A 19,406-nucleotide genomic window follows, 5' to 3' on the forward strand; every position below is an offset into this window, starting at 1 on the left:
TGTATGTGCACCCCTTCTTTCTTTCTTTCTTTCTTTCTTTCTTTCTTTCTTTCTTTCTTTCTTTCTGTCTGTCTGTCTGTCTGTCTGTCTGTCTGTCTGTCTGTCTGTCTGTCTGTGATAGTGGGAGGCTGACACTGGGGAGGGGAAAAAAGTGAACAGAGGAGGTGGTGCCCACAGCACCCTCTCAAAAATCCAGATGTGCCATGGGCTTAAAAAGATTGGTGACCCCTGGCCTAACCTATCTCTTAGGATTATTGTAAAGCAAAAGAATTGCACTGAGCTTGTTGGACGGAGCCAGAAAGGAACATGTTTATAACAAATAATATGTTTACAAGATCCTCAGAAGCAAAATGCATTCATACACAAGATGCAGAAACTAAGTTAAAGGATTATACAGGCTGATCTTTACTGTGCTCAACACCTATATATCCTCCCTAGAAGAGTCCCAGCACTGAATACTTATTACGCTACTATTTCTTTTAGCAACATATCACACACTTCTTACTTTCCACACAGAGAACCCCCTGGCCTGTGGAAGTGTGAGGAGAGGCAGAACTAGTGGCCATGATTTTAATGCCTAACTCTAAAACCACTACACAGGGATGGCCATTTCAACCACACTGCACATGAAAGGAGTCTCCTAAAGTCTCTCATATCAGAACCTTCCATTTTGTAAACCATCTTTTCAAAACTTTCGTACTGGATGTATGTATGTATCTTATGATCCCTGTACCAGATAGGGCTGAACTGCATCCTAGTTGTGCAGGTCTGGATTTTTCCTTCTGTATCATCTCCAAGGCATCCATTTTATTGCTGTGGTGTCATGGTAGAAATTACTGACTGACACTTTAATTCAATACATTGCAATGAGAGACATCTATCTTTCCTACATCATGCTTTTGCCTCCTGGCTGACTTAGTGTTCAGCACATTTTAGTAAACTGAGCCCTACCCTAAGGATCAGCACGCATGTGATGGGAAGGACCCAGGATTCCATTCTGTCACACATACACACATTGTCTACCCTACCTGCACATGGTTGAGGGCCTTCTCCTGGTAATGCACGTCGTCCCCAGTCCCCCCGGTCTCATGCCCTGTCTCAGATGGAATCCCATAACGGGTGCAATTTTCATAGTGGACATAGGCATACTGGGGGGCGCCACCCCACAATGCCGTATTCTTCTTGGTGCCATGTGTCTTGTGCTCTGAATTCTCCATAGCACCACACTCAACTTTTCCTGAGCTGGGGCAAGACTGCTACAGGACAAACACCGAGCCCCACAAGCTGCTTGGCCCACAGCATGGCCTCTAACAGTCTCCCTCTCCTTCCCTATTCCTTATGCATTTCTCACTTTCTTTTCTTCCTGCCCCCAAAGGCGTCTGGGGTAGTGATTGCTGGATTTAACTATATTTAGAGCAACCTTCTTCTGTCACATGACCCCCCAAAGCCATATATGATCTGAGCAAGAGGCATTAACTCGGCCAGGATTGAATATCAGGTGTGTGACAGGAGGGAACCCTGAAGGAGAGGGGGTAGGGAGGAGAAGGCAGCAATGAGGGAGAAAGAAACATTCAGGCAATTTGAAGCCAGTAGGATGGAAATCAAGCATGCAGAGTTCTCTGCTTGTTTTAGCAAGCTTTCCTCTCCCTATATTCATTTAATCATATACACTGATATACATTTAAATGGGCTATTAAAAATATTGGCAGTTAATTAGGTCTGCACTGTCTGAAGCCACTGACTATTAAAGTTCAAATAACAGCAGCACAACTTAAGAACCTTGGGCTGCCTCACATCAGTCCAGGACTTTTGTCACCAAAATCATTCACCTCTGACCACATATATCCTCCTTAAATCCCTACACTGGTTTCCTGACTGTCCCCAGATTCAGCACAAACTCCTTCAAAGCCCTCCGTGGCTTTGTCTCTTCTTGTCTCTTTGCTCTTATGATCAATACATTCCTGCCCATAATTTTTGCTTCCTCATCTCCGCTACCCTCAGCTCTCCGTCTGTTCCCCCAAGTAACTCCACCTAGTTCCGTGCCACCCCTTATGCCTGGACCTGCCCCCAGCGGGTGAAATCCTGCAGGATGCCATCTCTTGCTTCTTTGAATCCTTCCTCAAAACCACCTTCTCCATGAAGACTTTGGCACAATTCCCTGGTCCCCACATCCTACTGTAACTAAGCCTTAGCATGGGTAACTGAAATAAAAGCATATTGCACCCCTATTTATCTGTATCTGTTTCTTTACATACATCTCTCTATAACCCTATTCAGGCATTTAGGTGAACATGTTTGGGCATAAAGTGGGAAGGGACATGCATGCAAACCCCTCTCCAGCATCCCTGTGTGGATCAGCTCCACTTCCAGTCTTCACGTGTAGAACACAAAAGCCTGGAGGGAGATTGTCACCACATTCAACTTAGCATGCTAAGAAGTCACCCCATAACGAGGAACCTTGCATTATCAGGGTGCCTGATTGCAGAGAGGCTTTTTTTCACCCCAATGTGCTTAGAACTCCTTCAGACCATAAAACCCTTTATTTGCATTAGCCACAAGCCACTGCAGTTAGAATATACAAAAACAATAAGAAGCAGATATACAGCTTAATTAAATTATCCTACTAAAATTCTAGCATTTATGTAGGATGCTGGGCGATAAAATTGATATATCCAAAATCCATCATCATAAACTCAAGGTACCATTGTAGATCTTGCTCTAATGGTACCTGCTAAAAATTTTGCAGACATTTCTGTCACCCTCTGCTCTTGGTCTGCAAGAAGAAAAACCACATGGAAATTAGTTGAACGCCCTGGGAAACATGACAGCTCACTTCTCAAATCTCTATAGAAAGAGCAGAATAGCATTACATGGGCTACTGTTTCAACACTACCATCTCCACATGCACGATTTTGCAGTGGGATTATTTTAAAACACCCTTCTAATACGGCTGGCGGTAGTATGTTCAATCTTGCTCTAGTAAAAGCTCTTCTATATTTGAGAATTATTAGATTTTGTAAATAGGGTGCCAGTGAATTAAGATAACTAAGCTGGAAGCTATTATACCGTGGGCAGAATTTTCTTATAGCAGCCAAATTGCTTTGCTGTTCAATGTCGTAGATGCGCTATTTGATTAGAACTCTTGCTTTACTAGCCCCTAAGATTAGAAATTGCTATGGAGATAAAACCGTAAGAGCAAAGCCTTAAAATGACGGCCTTCATCCAGCTGCTCTCATGAGGGTCACAAAGAGCTCAAGAGATCTCCTTCAGACCTTTGCACTGAACATGGGAAAGGCGGCAGTGGATGCAGCTCATGCTGGGAGGTTATGGGCAAGGCTTGCACACCCGCTCTTCCCCACTTTAAGCCCATATGCATTTATCTTGAACACATGAACATAACATCTGTCTATACAGATAGAAACAACACAAGCAATATCTTCCTGGATCAGACCATCCAGTAACTTGATTCTTGACAGATCTTCTTCCATTTGCAGCATCTGGAATTCAGAAATATATCGCTTCTGCACTTGGAAGTTCCATTTGGTTGCGGCTATTGATCAACCCATTCTCTGTTAATTTATCTAATCCTTCTGAGCTAGTGGCCATTATCTCACCTTGCGGCAGTGAGTTCCGTAAATTAATTATGTGCTACGTGAAGTATCTTGTTTTGCCTGTCCTAAACCTACCGCTGTTCAATTTCATTGGATGACACTGAGGTTTAACATTTAAAGCTAAAAATGTTTTCCTCTCTATATGCGCTACAAAATGTGATGCTTAGATGGCTTTAGAAAAGGACTAGGCAAATTCATGGAAGATCAGCCTATGTTCAGAGCCAGAAGCTGGGGACTAACAACAGGTGATGGCCATCATTTTTAGTCCCTGCTCATGGGCTCCTCAGAGGCATCTAGTTGGCCAGAATGCTGGGCCAGATGGAACGTTCTCCTGATTCTTATATACTTCTTATATACTTCCATCCATCCGTGGTCGGTAAAAGGAGTACCCGGCATATGCAGGGGGGTAAAGAAATAATGTATATTTGTTACTGTGTTGGTTAGAGTATGTATTGACAGTCAGAATGGTACTATCCCAAAGCACCAGACTCTATGGCTCTCCGCTTAAAGGAGCGGCACATGTCTGTTGCTGTTTACCCTTAGGTTTACCTCTATGGGTGCAACTGGCCTCAGTGTTGTCTTCTGCAATATAGACTTCCCTGCTTCTCATTCTGTTTTCTACGATACACAGTTGTATCTGCAGCAGCCAGGCAAGGGACTGACTCGTTTTTTTGCCTAGCTGTAAGTAGAATGCAGGACACATTTTTTCCACGCTGATGGCCCACTGACAGCTCTTTAAACCTGCTCATGACTTGACCTTGTTTTTTAAGCACACAGCTCTTACAAGAGCAATTAATAGAAAGAAAAGAGGAAGTGAGTGTGAGACACACACACACACACACCAATCATCTTGCAAGCAGGAATTGTGTGCAGGGAAAGAAGATGCATCTGCCAATGAGCAATTATCAATACCCAGGGGGGTACTCCACAAAGACAGTAGCAGCCCCAGAAAAAATATCGGGGAAGGGCACAGGAGGGACAAAATGCATTTTTGTGACATTGAGCTTTATCCCCACATGTTTGATTGGCAGAGGGTGGGGAGAATAAAGATTTCTGAGCTCTTTTCTGCAGGAACACTTGCCTCTCTCCTCACCATCCCTGAATGGATGTGTGATCCATTCAATTCCAGACAGGGATGGGGGGGGAGCTCAATAAAGTTTGCATTTAAAACCAAATCTATCCAATTCACACTTCTTAAAACAATATGAGAACTGAAACACAGCCATCCTTCAAAATTTGCACATATTCAAATTTTGCAACAGAGTTCTCTAACCAATGTTTACAAAACTGCAGATACTAGGGGAAAGTGTGCATAAAAATGAGTAACAGAGCAATCCAAATCAAGGGAAGCTGGTGGGAGGGAAGGCCATTAGAGGAGCAGCCGAAGGAATGTTCCATGGCATCCACTCCCTGTTCGGGAGCTGCTGGCCCAGCTAAACGCTGGCTCAGTCAGGAGCCACATGCAGGGCCTGGAAAAGCAAAAGCCAGCTCCTGCAAATACCCCTACCAGGGAGTATGTGCTCCCCATTGACCACCATGGAAATTAATTTACTCCACTGGCAAATTTTACCTGTATCAGGACCCAAAGGCAAGGAGAATGATGCTTAAGTCCCCCCCCCAGGCTCCTCCTCCACCATGCTCCGGGAACGTCCCATTTCTGGACCTTCCGCCGGCTTCTGGTATGTCTTTTGCACCTGACTCTAGTTGCTAAAAATAAAATACACCCTGTACACCTGAAGTCTGCCCATCCCTGTTTTAAAGTGCTGTAAGCAAGCTTTTCAGCCGCACACTAATGCAGCTTAAGTATTCAGAACCAACTAAATAAAATAAGTTAAACAGTCAAGGTATTGGTGATCTGCTAAGCTTTGCTTTGCACATACATCCGATTCATACACTACCCAGTCCATATACTCTCAGCAAAAGAACAACTGCACTACAATTCAAATTTTAACACAATACTGTACAAAATTTTTGTGATGTTAAATTTTTGATACGAACATTGCCATTTCAGAGATTTGTGAAAAACCTACCTTCCACTCTCGCTTACTCTTCACGCTTGTTTGTAGCCAGAATTTTCCTGTTCTGCTGCTGCTTTGTAATTGACAGGGCTTGTCCCCTGCATGATCTCAGCCAATTAGATTACATATTGAATATGCCATGATTATGCAAAATGTGGATAGAGATGTGCATTTGGATGGATACCCAAGTGTTCATCCCGCTGAAATGAATGCAGTGTGAATGGATGATAACCACATTTGGATGTGCATCTGGATATGGCTGGGTGTCTCTGCACCACATCAGTTTACTGATATGTGCAATTTGATATAAATCTGAATGTGCTTCTGCAGCCACATTCTGTTCCAGCTAGTCAAATGCAGATGACAGGACAAGGCGATACATTTACAAACACTTTCGCACCCTTTCCCCAAGGTCTACAAAAAGCAAAAGGGGAAGGCACATTTCACAGAGGGCAAAAATGTTTACTAAACACCCCCCTTCTCATTCTGGCTCAGCACTAATATACATATGTTTTCTTACAGAGTGTGTGTTTGTGTGTGTGTGTAAATTTGCATTTGAAGCACAGAGATACCTAGAAAGCACAACTATTGTACATATGTAGTCCAAGGTGCTCTGATTACTAGAAAATTCTGAAAATGGGAGTGATTCCAGAATCCAGACATGGAGTTGATACTGCAAACAGGTTGTTGCAATATCGCAAACAGGCCATTGAGATATCACAGACAAGATTTTTTAAATTTATCAGATTTATCAGAATGAAGATTAAATTGAGGGGGGGCAGGGGAACGGGCTGGCTTTTTGATGCCAACAACCTGATTTGAATGCTGAAAACGTTTGCATGCATGAAGAGCATCAATCTCACAATATCGATCTTTACACTTACCTATGGCACCTAAGACCCTCCGTGGCGCAGAGTGGTAAGCGGCGGTAACGCAGCCGAAGCTCTGCTCACGGCCAGAGTTCGATTCCAACAGAAGGAGGAAGTCGAATCTCCGGTAAAAGGGGTCGAGTTCCACTCAGCCTTCCATCCATCCGTGGTCGGTAAAAGGAGTACCCGGCATATGCAGGGGGGTAAAGAAAGGCCGGGGAAGGAACTGGCAATCCCACCCCATATATACAGTCTGCCTAGTAAATGTCGCAAGACGTCACCCTAAGAGTCGGAAACGACTTGCACTATAAGTGCGGGGACACCTTTACCTTTTATGGCACCTAAGATATAATTTTTTAGCACCTACCCTATTCTTTTGAGTGTCATTTGTTTTAACTGTTTTTAACATTGTATTTTTAAATGGTTGTAAACTGCTCTGAGACCTCATGGTGAAGGGCGGATAAGAAACGTAAATAATCTGGAAGAAACCTTGGATCCTTGCTCATCTCTCAAAATTAGGGTGGGCATGTGCCCTACTTTAAAGAGGACAGTCCTCCATTTTGAAGGGCTCTCAAAGAGCAGTCGTCTATTTGAAGGTGTCTTCTGTTTGAGGGCTGTCCAGTCCAAGTCTGGTTTAAAAGTAAGGAACCATAAAAAGAGACAGAGTAGGAGCCTTGAAATAGCCCATTAACATTTAGCAACACCTTGCCAGCAGACTCAGCAGAGGCACAAGTCACCCAGTGTCCTCCTCACTATGGTTAGATGTATTATATTATTTAAATTCTTGTAATTACTTCAAAAGTTATGCCTATACATATAAATAACCATAGCTGAATGTGCCTCTTTTTGGCAATCCAAATCCTCTTCTTTGGCCATGCATGACTGCCCACCTTACTCAAAATGGGGAGATGAAGCATATTCCCTCACTCACCCACCCCAAGTGTTAGAAGTACTTCCACACCACTCTGAAAGATGAAATTGGCCCACACATTGCATGTAAAAATGGGAGAGCCTTGAAGGGAAAGAAAGTGTGGGGTGGCGGCGGAGGGAGCTCACCTGTGATGGACATTTCCTCCGGTCAGCCATATCTGTGCCTACCACTGCAGCGCAATTCTCCCTTCTCCTGCCTGTTTCACAGAATGGGAGCCACCCATTCAGACCTGCTGCTCTAATATAGTCCTCAGCCTCTGAGTCCCCCTCCCCCTCTCACCTGCTTCAGCATTTGAGTGAAAACCCTGCGACTTCCCTTCACAATCCCTGGCTCAGTGGGGAGGAGGAAAATACACAGAATGACCTTGGGTTCCAATGCCTCTCTCATAGTTCTGCCAAAGGGGAGATTTATCACCTCATATCCCACAACTATCTATCACTTGAGGAAAGATTAATTTTATGTCACCCCCACACCCTTATACCTCTTTGTTTTCCTATTCATTCAGTTAGTAAATCTCTCCTGTTCCCATCTAGAAGCTGGAACCACAGAAGGTCTGTGATTTCCCAGATAGTTCTTGCCCTGAAGGATATGAAGCAAATGCCACACTCACCTTTAGAAAATGGTCTTTCTCTCTTCCACCTTCCCGGATGGAAAGATGGATGTTTTACAGCAATGCAGCAATAGTTCAGCATGAAGATGCTAACAGTGAAATCTGGCTGAGGCCCAGGAAAATAGTAACAATAAATATTATTATTATTATATCAAGTAGAGGAGAGAGCAGGGCCTTCTCTGTGGAGTTCCTCACTTGACAACCTCTCCACAAAGCTAAGGCTTTTTTGTGTAAAAAGGCCTCCTTTTGATATTGCCTTATTTTTATCAATAGGTTGATGTTGTTTGGTGGTTTTGTTGCTGGTGTGGCTGACCTTTCGACAGATCCTGCTTTTGGCTACATTTGGGTGGCGGAGCACAGGCTGAAGCCTTGCCTGCCATCCCTTGGGCCCTAAATGCAAGGCCCATTATAGGCTCAAGTCCTGACACCACCAAAAACATGGAGGTCACCACAGTCTATTAGGGTTCCAGGTGTCTGGTTTTTGCCCAGAGACTCCGGGTTTTGGGGGTCCACTCTGGGTCTCCAGGTGAGTCACCTTAATCTCCGGACTCTTAGCTTTCATTTAAAAAAAGGTTTCTAGATGGTTTGGTTCAAAACATATACACCAAAACGTCAGCCGCCACCCTGTTGCAACTTCTGTTAGCACCGGCTGCTCTAATCCCTGCCCTTTCATATTTAGCCAATAAATGAAGTCAGGACTGTGATTGACAAGATTTGTTGACCCCTGGCAATACCTAAACCCCATTTCAACTTCTGAGAACAGTTTCCTTTTCCTGCTTGTCTCATATCAGGAATTCAGTAAATGTATAGCTTTCAGCAGCATAGAGTACTTTCTCTTTACAGGATGGAGATTTGCTTCTGAGTAAACATACTCATAAACATAAATGCATAGGATTGCACTACAACAGAAGATCACAGCAGGATCTTGGTGGGCATACACAGTAAATAATTTTAGTTATAATAAAAGTGCATGCAGGGTTTTTTAGTTACTTGCAAAAATGGTATACTTTTATCTTTCAAATAATTTTTGAACAGAAGTTTTAAAAAATGTACATGCTTTAGTGTTATACTTTTCTAATTAAGGAGTCAAACAAGTTTAAATTTTACTGGACTGTTGAAAAGGGCAGTTTATTTGTCTTATTCATAGCCTGTGTTGAAAACCTTCCCAATATGAAGCTTTTCCAGAGCTTGGAAAAGTTACTTTTTAAAACTACAACTCCCATCAGCCCCAGCCAGCATGGCCACTGGATTGGGCTGATGGGAGTTGTAGTTCAAAAAAGGTAACTTTTCCAAGCTCTGAGCTTTTCTGGGAGTAAAGCTGCCATGCTAATTCCACACACTTGGGAGTTAACAACACAAAATTCAGTAGGACTTACTTTTCGGCAAACATGCTTAGGATTGTGCTGAAAATCAGTGGGACCTTTCAGTGAACATAGAAAAGGATTGTGTTGTAAATCTTTCTCTTCCCCTCCATTCCTTTTTTTTAAAAGCAGTGAGGCAGGGCTTACTTAGGTGGATCACTGTTTTTATTTGGCAGGAAACCAATACTTAAAAAATGTTTTGCAATGGCCAACTGGTTTTGACAATAAACCATTATATGGGGTGTGTGTATTTTTATATGTCCAGTGTGTGTGCAAATGAAATACTTCCAACAATCCTGTGAGGTAGGGTTGAAAACCAAGGCAGCTCACAACAAGAAATAAAGCCATTTAAAATCCAATAACCATAAAACAAGTATAAAACAGTTGCAAAACAGCTTAAATTGGCATGATTCTGAATTTTGGATTGGGTGAGTGAAGTTCCTTATCACTGAACTGCAGTCCTGTGCATGCTTTCTTGTTTGAGTAAGCCCCATTGAATACATTGGGACTTGCTTCTGAGTAAACATGCATAGGATTGCACTATAAATATCTTTACAGGTTGTGTAAATAATAAACATCTTTGACACTCATGCTTATATAAATATTTCTTAATACTATGTCTTGATAATGTATCTGATTTTACACTATGGTTGTAAATTATTATTTACAAATTATTTTTTCCTCTAAATTTTAAATGTGCCCTTCTTCCTTGGGGTGGTCATGGTCCCTCTCTGTTGTTTTCACCCTGAGGGGCAGATTAAGTTGAGAGATGGTGTGTAGCCCATGGTCACCCAGTAAACTTGGTAGCTTATTTCCATTTTAAAATTTAATTAAAATGATTTATATGCAGACAAAGCTTATGAAGTAATGCAGATTCACATAATACATTTAAAGCACATCCAACTCGCATTTAAAATGCATGACTTCCCCCAAAGAATCCTGGGAAGTGTAGTTTCCCCCTCACAGTTATAGTTCCCACCACCCTTATGTATTGCCAATCACTGCAAGAAATCTAGATGTACATCGAGTTTAGAAAGGACATGTGAATGGCCTCTGTCCCCTAATTATTGCCCCTAAACCCCTGATTTATGGGGGTGCTGATTGCTTTTGTACTCTGTTACTGCTTAGAACTGGAGTCTGGGAAGCTCAAAATGCAGGTTCCCTGACACAATCACAGCATTTGGGAAGTTTCCCTATGCCTCTGTACTCAAAACAACACAGGGTCTGGGAAGTTTTTGCTCAGTAACCAAAACAATGCAGTTTGTTCCATGCTCTTGCTCTATCAGGTGGGTTTGTTTATGGCCTTCTCAAGCTTGAAGAGGTGATGAGCTAATTGGCTCACGAATGTCCTCACTTTGCTAATATAAACAAGTAGCCTGATAATCAAAACAAGCAAGCAACCTTGAGAATGCAGCTGCATTCTCAAGCTCAAGATGTCACGAGGACAGGATCAGGAGACATCACCTGAGGGGGGAACCAGCTACCTGAACAATGGGAAGATAGTGATCTAATAGGTGTAAGGTGCCCCCTCCCAGGGGTTTTCTGAATGATAAATACAGGACTCCTAGATTAGGGAGATTAAGCCTTCAGGGGACTAACAAAGCCCCAAGCAAGACACCATCAGCAAGAAGTCCAATCTTCAGCTTCAAGCAATGTTTCCAGCAAGAATCCACACTACAGCTGTTTAAAGGCTTCCAACTGCAGGGCAAACGTAAGAGCAACTAAAGACAACGGAGGGAGGAAGCAGAGACCCATTTGCCATTAACTTCAGTTTAGTGCTTTATTACTTGCAAAGGGTAGCTGTTTGTAACTCCTGCTTTAATAAACCCTGCATTTCCCCGCTGCCAGCTGTGTTCATGATCCCTTTGAAATTCTGAACTCAATAGTTTTATGCTTGAGGAGGGGCTAAGCATTTGGCATTACACCTTAACAAACTACAGTTCCCAGGATTCTGTGATAGGATTCATGTGCTTCAAATGTATGTTGAATGTGATTTAAATGCATGGTGTGGATCTGCCCTAGTATGCTGTGCATTCATTAGTGAACTGAAAAGAACAATTTAAAAAGATACTGTTTAGACAGAGGAAGGGCTGTAGCTCAGTGGTAGAGGACATGCTTTGCATGCAAAGGTCCAAAATTCAATCTCTGGAAGAGACCATTGCCTGGAATCCTGACGAGCCAATGCTAGTCCATGTCATCAGTATTGAGCTAGGTGATATCAAATGGCCTGACTTGGTATAAGGCATATTCCTTTGTGCCTAAAAGAGGAAAGAGACCCAAGGGCTACAGTGACTCCAAAATTTATTTATCTATTTTATTTACAACATTTATATACTGCTTTCTTGTAAAAAAAAACAACTCAAAACAGTTTATAGAAGGAACTAAAACAAATAAATTATTGGCAAAAACAGTTAAAGACAGGTATTTTAAAACATTTAAAACAATAAAACCAACAATGATTTAAAAACAGATAAAAATCCAGAGCTTGGAAGATTACTTTTAAAAAGTAATAAATTATAGTTACATGGCCCAAAAAAGTAGTAATTACCATTAAAATTACAATTGCTCTGAAAGTAACGGACTACTTTACTTTTCCCTCAAAATTACATTTCAATTACTTTTTTTAAAAAAATGCCTACAAGGTGCTGGCCTTGGCACGTCTAAGTAGCCTAAAACAACATTAAAAATAAACACACACATACAGAGGTAGTAGAATAATTCTTTTTATCTATAAGATAGCAATGGTGGTCTCTCCACTGGTAAGGGAGGTAGGGAGGAAGGCAGATGCCACTACTCAGTTTTGCACCTCAAACCCAGAGCTTGGAAAAGTTACTTTTTTGAACTACAACTCCCATCAGCCCAATCCAGTGGCCATGCTGGCTGGGGCTGATGGGAGTTGTAGTTTTAAAAAGTAACTTTTCCAAGCTCTGCTCAAACCAAGTGCCCCCCACCCCCCACTCAGCCAGCCAGTATAAACTCTCTCGCTTAACCACCTCCCGGACCCTGCCCTGCCACCAAGGGACACTCACCCAAGCAAACATTGTCCCCTGTGATGCAAAAAAGTTGAATAAATGCAGCACAGTAGCCAGAGTGGGTGGTGAAGGCCACTTTGTGTGCCAAGTGCAAACACACACCCACACACACGTACGTTGTCATCTTTCACCTCCACAGTTCTTTATCTCCATTCTGCTGCTGCTTCTCCTCCTCTATCCATGTTCTTGCCCTCTGGCTCCTTTTTCCCTCCACTCCATTCTTCACCGTCACCATCCATTTTTTTAAACAATTGTTTTCTCCGCTGCACCCTGTCTTACTATCCACCTCCTCCCTTGTCACCTCCTACCCACCCACAGAACGAGGGAAGAGAAACGCTGCACAGAAGCCCAGTTTAAGGCACATGATTTTCATCCACAAATCAGAGGAGCAGAAAACTTCCCCTGCTTCCCCCCCCCCAAGTAATGCCCAAAAGTCATGCTGGAAACATTACAATTACTCCACAAAAATTACTCCTAGTTCTATTACAATCAAAATGTAAAGGAATTACCCACTCGTTCCTCAAAAAAGTAATGAATTACAAGTAATTATTTCCAAGCTCTGTAAAAAACACAATAGCTTCTACATGCCTCAGTACAATTGTTTAAACAAAAATGTTTTTAGCAGGTTGCCACACTGCACAATGAAGCGCCTGCTGAATGTAAATAGGCAGGGAGTTCTAAAGCGTAGATACTGCCACACCAAAGGACTGATTTCTTACAAGAGCAGAACAAGTACGATGTGACACCCGTAGCATGGAAAGCACACCTTGAACTTGTCCTGATAGCAAATCGGCAACCAGTGCAGATTTCAGAGCAGAGGTGTTATGTGCTGATAGGGTCTCACTCTTGTCAGCAACAGTGCCACAGCATTCTGCAGTAACTGCAGCCCCTGGGTCAGGTTGTGCTACACGGGGATTTCTGTGACCTTGGCTAACTGGCTGCCAGGATTTTTTTAGTTTTGGTTAGGAACCCTGACTGGTTGTGGGATACTGAGTTTTCTGTCTAATTCATAGGAAACTTGTTGTGGTTGATATGGTATTGCATTTAGGAAATCATCATTGTTTTTTCTTTTTTCATTTTGCATTTCAGTTACCTCTGACCTTACTTCCTTACATCCATAGAAGCAACAACAGGGGTTCCATGTGGTCAGCTCAACCCCCTTAAACCCACTGATAACGCACCTTGTCATTTGCATGATGGTTTTTTTCTTGACCAATAGTGCTGAAAGAGAATTGACGTATTGGGAAGTGTAGCTTCAGTTCCTGTTGTTCCCAATCTATTGCTGTGAAGGTAGACAAAGCCTTGTGTGTTTTCTCTCTGTCAATTATTACCCACTGGAATTGGGTTGGCTGTCAAAGTGAGTTTATAGCAGCCCACTGCTATAAGTAGAGAATCTTCTTAACTCTTACTCATTTCTCAAACTTCTCTCTGCAGTGAAGGGTCAAGTCATAAAGAAGTTTGGAGCAGCTATGTTAAAAGGCAGGCAGGGTATTCCAGGCACGGGGTTGCCAACCCTGCTTTGATATGGATATTGTTGCAGTGGATCCCTAGTCAAGCTTTACCAACAGCACAATCCTAACAATATCTACTCAGAAGTAAGTCATGTTGAGTTTTCTGTGGCTTAGTCCCTTAGTAGTCCCTGTTTTTAAAATTGCAGGGAATCCATCTTTTCTCCTGAGTGCTCCCATTTAACATCTCCTCAACACTAGGGTTTCTTCCTACCATGGCCTTCTGATGACTGGTCTGGCCTGAAGGCACTTAAAACCTTCTTGCCAGAAGCAAGTAGGCTAGATTAAATGTTCCTTACACAGGGTCTCTAAGCAGGTGAGAAGGAATTATCCTGTCAGTTCTGCTGGACCTGGAAATTTGGCTAAGATTTCTATCTTAATTTCCAATCAGATTTTTTTGTTTTGTTTGAGTGGTATGCTCCAAGCAACTGTGGTTGATGCTTAATGTACCATGCTTAATGACATCCCTAGGGCCTGCCTCTATGACATCACTAGAGCTTGCCCCCATGAGATCACTAGGAGCCGTCCCTGAAATCTCAGGGTTTGGGATGCTTCTGACCTTGCAACCCTGACAGGCCTGGAAAAGCATAACCTATTGTGGAAGATTGAATAGTCCCTCCCTGACTCCATGGGTCTGAACCTCAGTCCATGTTGTCCATGTGCTAATTCTAAAAGGAGTGTTCTTGCACTCAGATCCTGTTTGCAGATTTCCCATAGGCATCTAGTTGGCTACTGTGAGACTTGGATGCTGGACTAGATGAATCTTTGGTCTGATCCAGCAGGGATCTTCTTATGTTCTTATGTGAATCCCATCAGCTTTTTAAAAACTGATGTCCGAAGCAGGGCTATTGCCCTCCTTGTCGTGCCTTTCCAAAATACTTGTATTATGCCTGTATGAATGTCTACCTCTCAGTTCCTCTGTCCAGCAGAAAGGGAAAGACACTGGGATTGGAAGGGCATGTTGTGAAAAGAGGCTGGTTTAAACTCTAGAATGGGGAGAGAAAGCTGTGAATGGGCCATGTGGGAAAGCAACATGCCTCCTTGCTTCTGGACCCATCCTGTAGATTTCTCTCCTTCCTCTGAGTCTGAGGACACTGAGTCTGAGGACACTAAGTCTGCAATTCAATGGATGGGGGTTACTTCTGAGTAGGGGTGGTGTAGAATATCTGCAAAATTGGATTTGGTATAAAATTCTGGGATAATCCACAAGTTCGTCTCATCATTGAACTCTTTGCGTGCATTCGCAGCTGTTAGTGACACCTTTTTTTAAAATCCACAGTGAGAAGTACATAATTATTTATGCAATTACTTTTGTAATTTGCTGCAGCATAAGAAATAACAGAGAAAATTACGTAATTTTTTTTGAAAAAATAACAACAAAAGGAGAATCAGGAATCGCGGTAACTAGTGGAACACATTTTTTTTTGCGATAGGAACTGGCAGCCCACTTGACAAATTGAAAAACGGAACAGAATAAGATAACAAGCCCCATTCCTACTTCTGAGTACATTGACAGAATCGTGCTGTAAAACCCTGAGATATTGGCTGAAACCCCCAACATCTGGCAACTCTTAACTACATCTGAATTTATATGCAAATGTTTCCAGCATCTAGAATAGCAAATATAATGTGTGTTCTGCTGATAATATCAGAGGAAAGACAAAGCAGAAGGAGAGAGATATTGGATATGAAAGAGAAAAAATTACCAGTTGCTCATTAAGAGAGAAAGAGGCAGAGGAGTTAATGTGCTTCTATATTTTGATGAGGCAGCCTGCCTGAGATACCAGGAAGACATGTGGGAGATTATCTGCAAAACAATAATCTGAGGCTAGGCTGTGTGGGAGATTGCAGATCTCAAAATGTTCTTTTTATGGGGGAGTTGGGAAGAGTGGGATGCATGAGGTCAGTGAGAAAGAAAATTGAGGAACGGCATTACTGGGATGCCCACAGGGAAGAAGAGACAGGAAGAAGCTAAGAATTGGAGGTATGATCTGCAATGTGGGAGACTTACAGGAAGAGCTGACTGCTGTGGAGGTAGGAATCAGATGGGAATAAAAAAAGCAAAAAGGGTAGAGGCGCTAGAGGCATGTTAGAAAAAGAGCCCATGTGAGAAGTACCAAAGCATAGACTGAATTATTACAAAGACAGCAAAAGCCTTGGCTGTTTATGACGTGTAATTACTACATTTTTGGAATATAAATGGTTTTAATAATGAAGGCAAGTTCTTGAGACAAAAATTGGATTATTTCTAAACCACAAATGACAAATACAGAAATTATATAAGTGTAAAAATAACTTAAAACATTAAATATTAAAGAGCGTGGGCAATGACGACAGGTAAAAGGGATGGCTGAGCAGTTTCCCAGGAGGGCAGAGAGCCTCAGTGCCCCACCACTTTTTGCTCAGACCCATTGACCTGTAAACAGAACCCCAATCCTCTATAGAGCTAGGTATGGCTCAACTCAACTGTCCCCAACCTGGTGCCCTCCCAATACAACTGCCATTGGCCCCAGCGGGTTGCGATTGATGGGACTTGTAGTCTGAAACATTGGGAAGGTGTGAGGTAGAAGAAGGCTGCTTTAGCTCAGGGGTTACCAAACTTTATTGAGCATTTTAAATTTTGAGAGACTGTTGAGGGTGCCAATCACAAAATAGATGCCATGGGTGTGTGGCTTAAACAGAAAATGGCTGCTGTGAGGAGCATAACACAAAATTCAAAATTAGACAGAGTGCAGTGATTGCTGCTCTCTCTCCCATCCCACCACCAACAGCCTCATATTTACCATGAGAAGTGAATTGTGTCCTGCTGGTCCTGATTGTGGAGATACAACTGTTAAAAGCACAAGAATCCTGTTTTCCTCAATGCTAATCCTAAACCAAAGCCTAGGCTGCCATCTTGTATCGACATACCTGGGAGTAATCCCCATTAAACCTAAAGAGACATACTTATGCAGTAGACGTGATTCCTACTGTAAGTTAGTTATATAGTGAATTGTTTCTGGGTATCAGCTCTTCCACAGCAGGAGGCAGGACTAAGCCTTTTTGCAAAGCGTTCACTTTTTACATTTGCCATTAAGGGAGAGGATCCTTTAACATCAACCTGCTCTTATTGTGTAGTAGCATTTGCAACAAGAAAAGAAAAAACTTCTAGGGAGTACCTGATCTCAGTCAAACCCACTACAGGCTTGCTAGGTTCCTAGGTAAAAGGGAAGGACAAACGACAATTATTCCAAAAACTACTAGAAAATAAGACAGAAGCAGGAAAGTGCACTAAAGGAACAGTTAGGGAACAGTTAGCCTATTTCACAGAAATAGGGTAGGAGGGTACCTGCACATTTTCCTTCATAATTTTCTTTCTAGGAGGACTAGAGCCTTTTAACATGAAAGATTACAGGCCGGCCCCAAAGAAGGCCTCCACAGGTGCCAGGTTGACCACTCCTGGCCATAGCCCGTTGAAATCTATGGGCTAAAAATGTCTTACTCTTCAGAGAATTAGGCCTTTAATCCACTTTAACTGTGCAAACCTAAAGTCTCAGTATGCGTTTGAGTCCTTGCTGCAAAGTAGTAACAGTTGCGAGATCTCCGTCTCTTGTGAAGAAAGGATATGGAATTCAAGCATAAAAGTCTCCAAAGCAATTAACCAAAATTTTGAGTTTTTAGTAATTGGAGGATAGCAGGTTTTCTGTCTCTTTTGTAACCAAATCAAGCATTTCCAGAAAATCATATCCTGAAGACAGATTACCTCCTAGTTCTCATTATCAGGATTCTCAGTAAGAGTGCCTTTTGAAACTGTGCCAGGACACTGAGGTTACTACAACCTTTAAATAACAGCTGCCTCCTGGAAGATGGATCAGTTTCAGCAGCTCTCCAATGAAAAGAAGAGGCAATTCTTGAACAGTATCTTGCAATCTATGCAACAAATCACAAATGCAATGTATTACAATTTTTCTGAACTCCACCACTTTGAAATGAAATTCTAAGCTGCACCAGTCTGTCTTTCCACAGTGGAGATAATTTGGCTGTGTGGACAGCAACAACTGACACAGATATTCAATCTCCAATGCATTGCTATGGGTTTGGCGGTTGAGATAGATTATTTCTGTGAATCCCCTTCCAGCCTCTGATTTGGAACCCTGCACCTGGAGGTGGGCTCTGCAGCTAAGAAACCTGCTCCACTGGTCAGATGAGTCTCCTTTGTTAATCTAACAGAGTGGCCAGGTGGGCTAATGGGTCTATCAAGTGCCCATTAACTGGCAAATGGGCCAGGGAGATCCTACTGTTATTGAAACTCTTCAGGAGAGCCCCCCCTTCCTGGGGCCAAAGAGAGGATTGTGTTTTTAGTTTGAGTCTGAGGAAAGGCTGAGAACTAGAGACAAGCAAAGAGGCTGGCTCCCTGCAACATGATTTTGGGATGCTAACCCTTGAAGACCTCCATTTTAAGCTCAGGTTGGAATGTGTGTAAATAAAAACCGTATTTCCTAAAAGACACCACAGTCTCCGCTGACCTTCTTTCCAAGGTAACCAAACTCTCGGCAAGTGCAAAGACTCCTGGGGATCTCTCACCACTCAGAGATTGGGGTGGCACGCGATAGCATTTAGGAACATGAGGAGGGATCATTGAAATCTGGAGTGTGGGAAAACTCTGGTTCACACTAGCCCTCTTTAGGCACTATGCCCTAATGCGATTACCATGGTATGAAGGGAAGAGATGCATATCCCTATCTGACAGCATTAGACTGAACACGCAAATGCTACATATATGAATAGAAAGCTGGGATGCATACGTGTGTGCTCAGAGTAAGTCACATGGAGGATTTTACTACCCAATCACATGGAGGATCAGAGGGCAGGTCATTCCTCCTTGATATTGTCTGCCACACAGCAATGCTGCTAGGTAATATCAGACCCTGGACTGAACGTGTGTGCATGTAGGTTTATGCAGCTATGTATATTACTTCAGTTGTGAAGTGCACAATTTACAATTCTCTTCTCCTCCCTCCCAACATTCCATGCTTTACAATAGCTTCTACATTCCTGATATGTTAGAGCCAAGCACAGGTTGACAACCCTGATAAATAAATACATACTTTGAGCATGTACAATTTTTCCTTTTAAAAAACGTAAATCGTACACACTATTGTGGCCACAGGGATAAAATGGTGTCTACTTCTGCTGCTAAACACATTTACTTTGGAATAAGCACTGTTTTGTTGTAGAAAAGGATAATACATTTTTGAAGTAAACAGAATGAACACCTGTAACCATGTATATGTGTAGCCAACTGTCCCCTGACTAGAAAACAGTTTTTAAAATAAGAAGAAAGGGTGCTAAGACAAGGAATGCCAGCTCCAGTGGGCCTTGACATGCCGCCACTGGCTTAGGTGTGGAGGCTCAGCCTGTTTGCTGCAGCCTCCATCATCTGCCCACTCAAGATGGTCATTTGGGGGGCAATGGACTGCAGGGCAC

General features: G+C 42.6%; 1 protein-coding gene across 5 annotated transcripts in view; it reads right to left on the reverse strand.

The window, feature by feature from the left end:
* Positions 1-1,364, reverse strand: part of CLCN1 (chloride voltage-gated channel 1) — an 83,188-nt gene extending 81,824 nt beyond the window's left edge. For all 5 annotated transcript variants that reach the window (XM_061637759.1, XM_061637753.1, XM_061637760.1 and 2 more), the window contains exon 1: positions 1,029-1,364. In XM_061637759.1, the coding sequence (XP_061493743.1) occupies positions 1,029-1,217 (189 nt within the window). In that variant the 5' untranslated portion in view covers positions 1,218-1,364. The remainder of the gene's footprint in view (positions 1-1,028) is intronic.
* Positions 1,365-19,406: the final 18,042 nt, after the last annotated feature.

The sequence above is a fragment of the Rhineura floridana genome, chromosome 1 (assembly GCF_030035675.1).
Source record: "Rhineura floridana isolate rRhiFlo1 chromosome 1, rRhiFlo1.hap2, whole genome shotgun sequence".
Taxonomy (NCBI): Eukaryota; Metazoa; Chordata; class Lepidosauria; order Squamata; family Rhineuridae; genus Rhineura; species Rhineura floridana.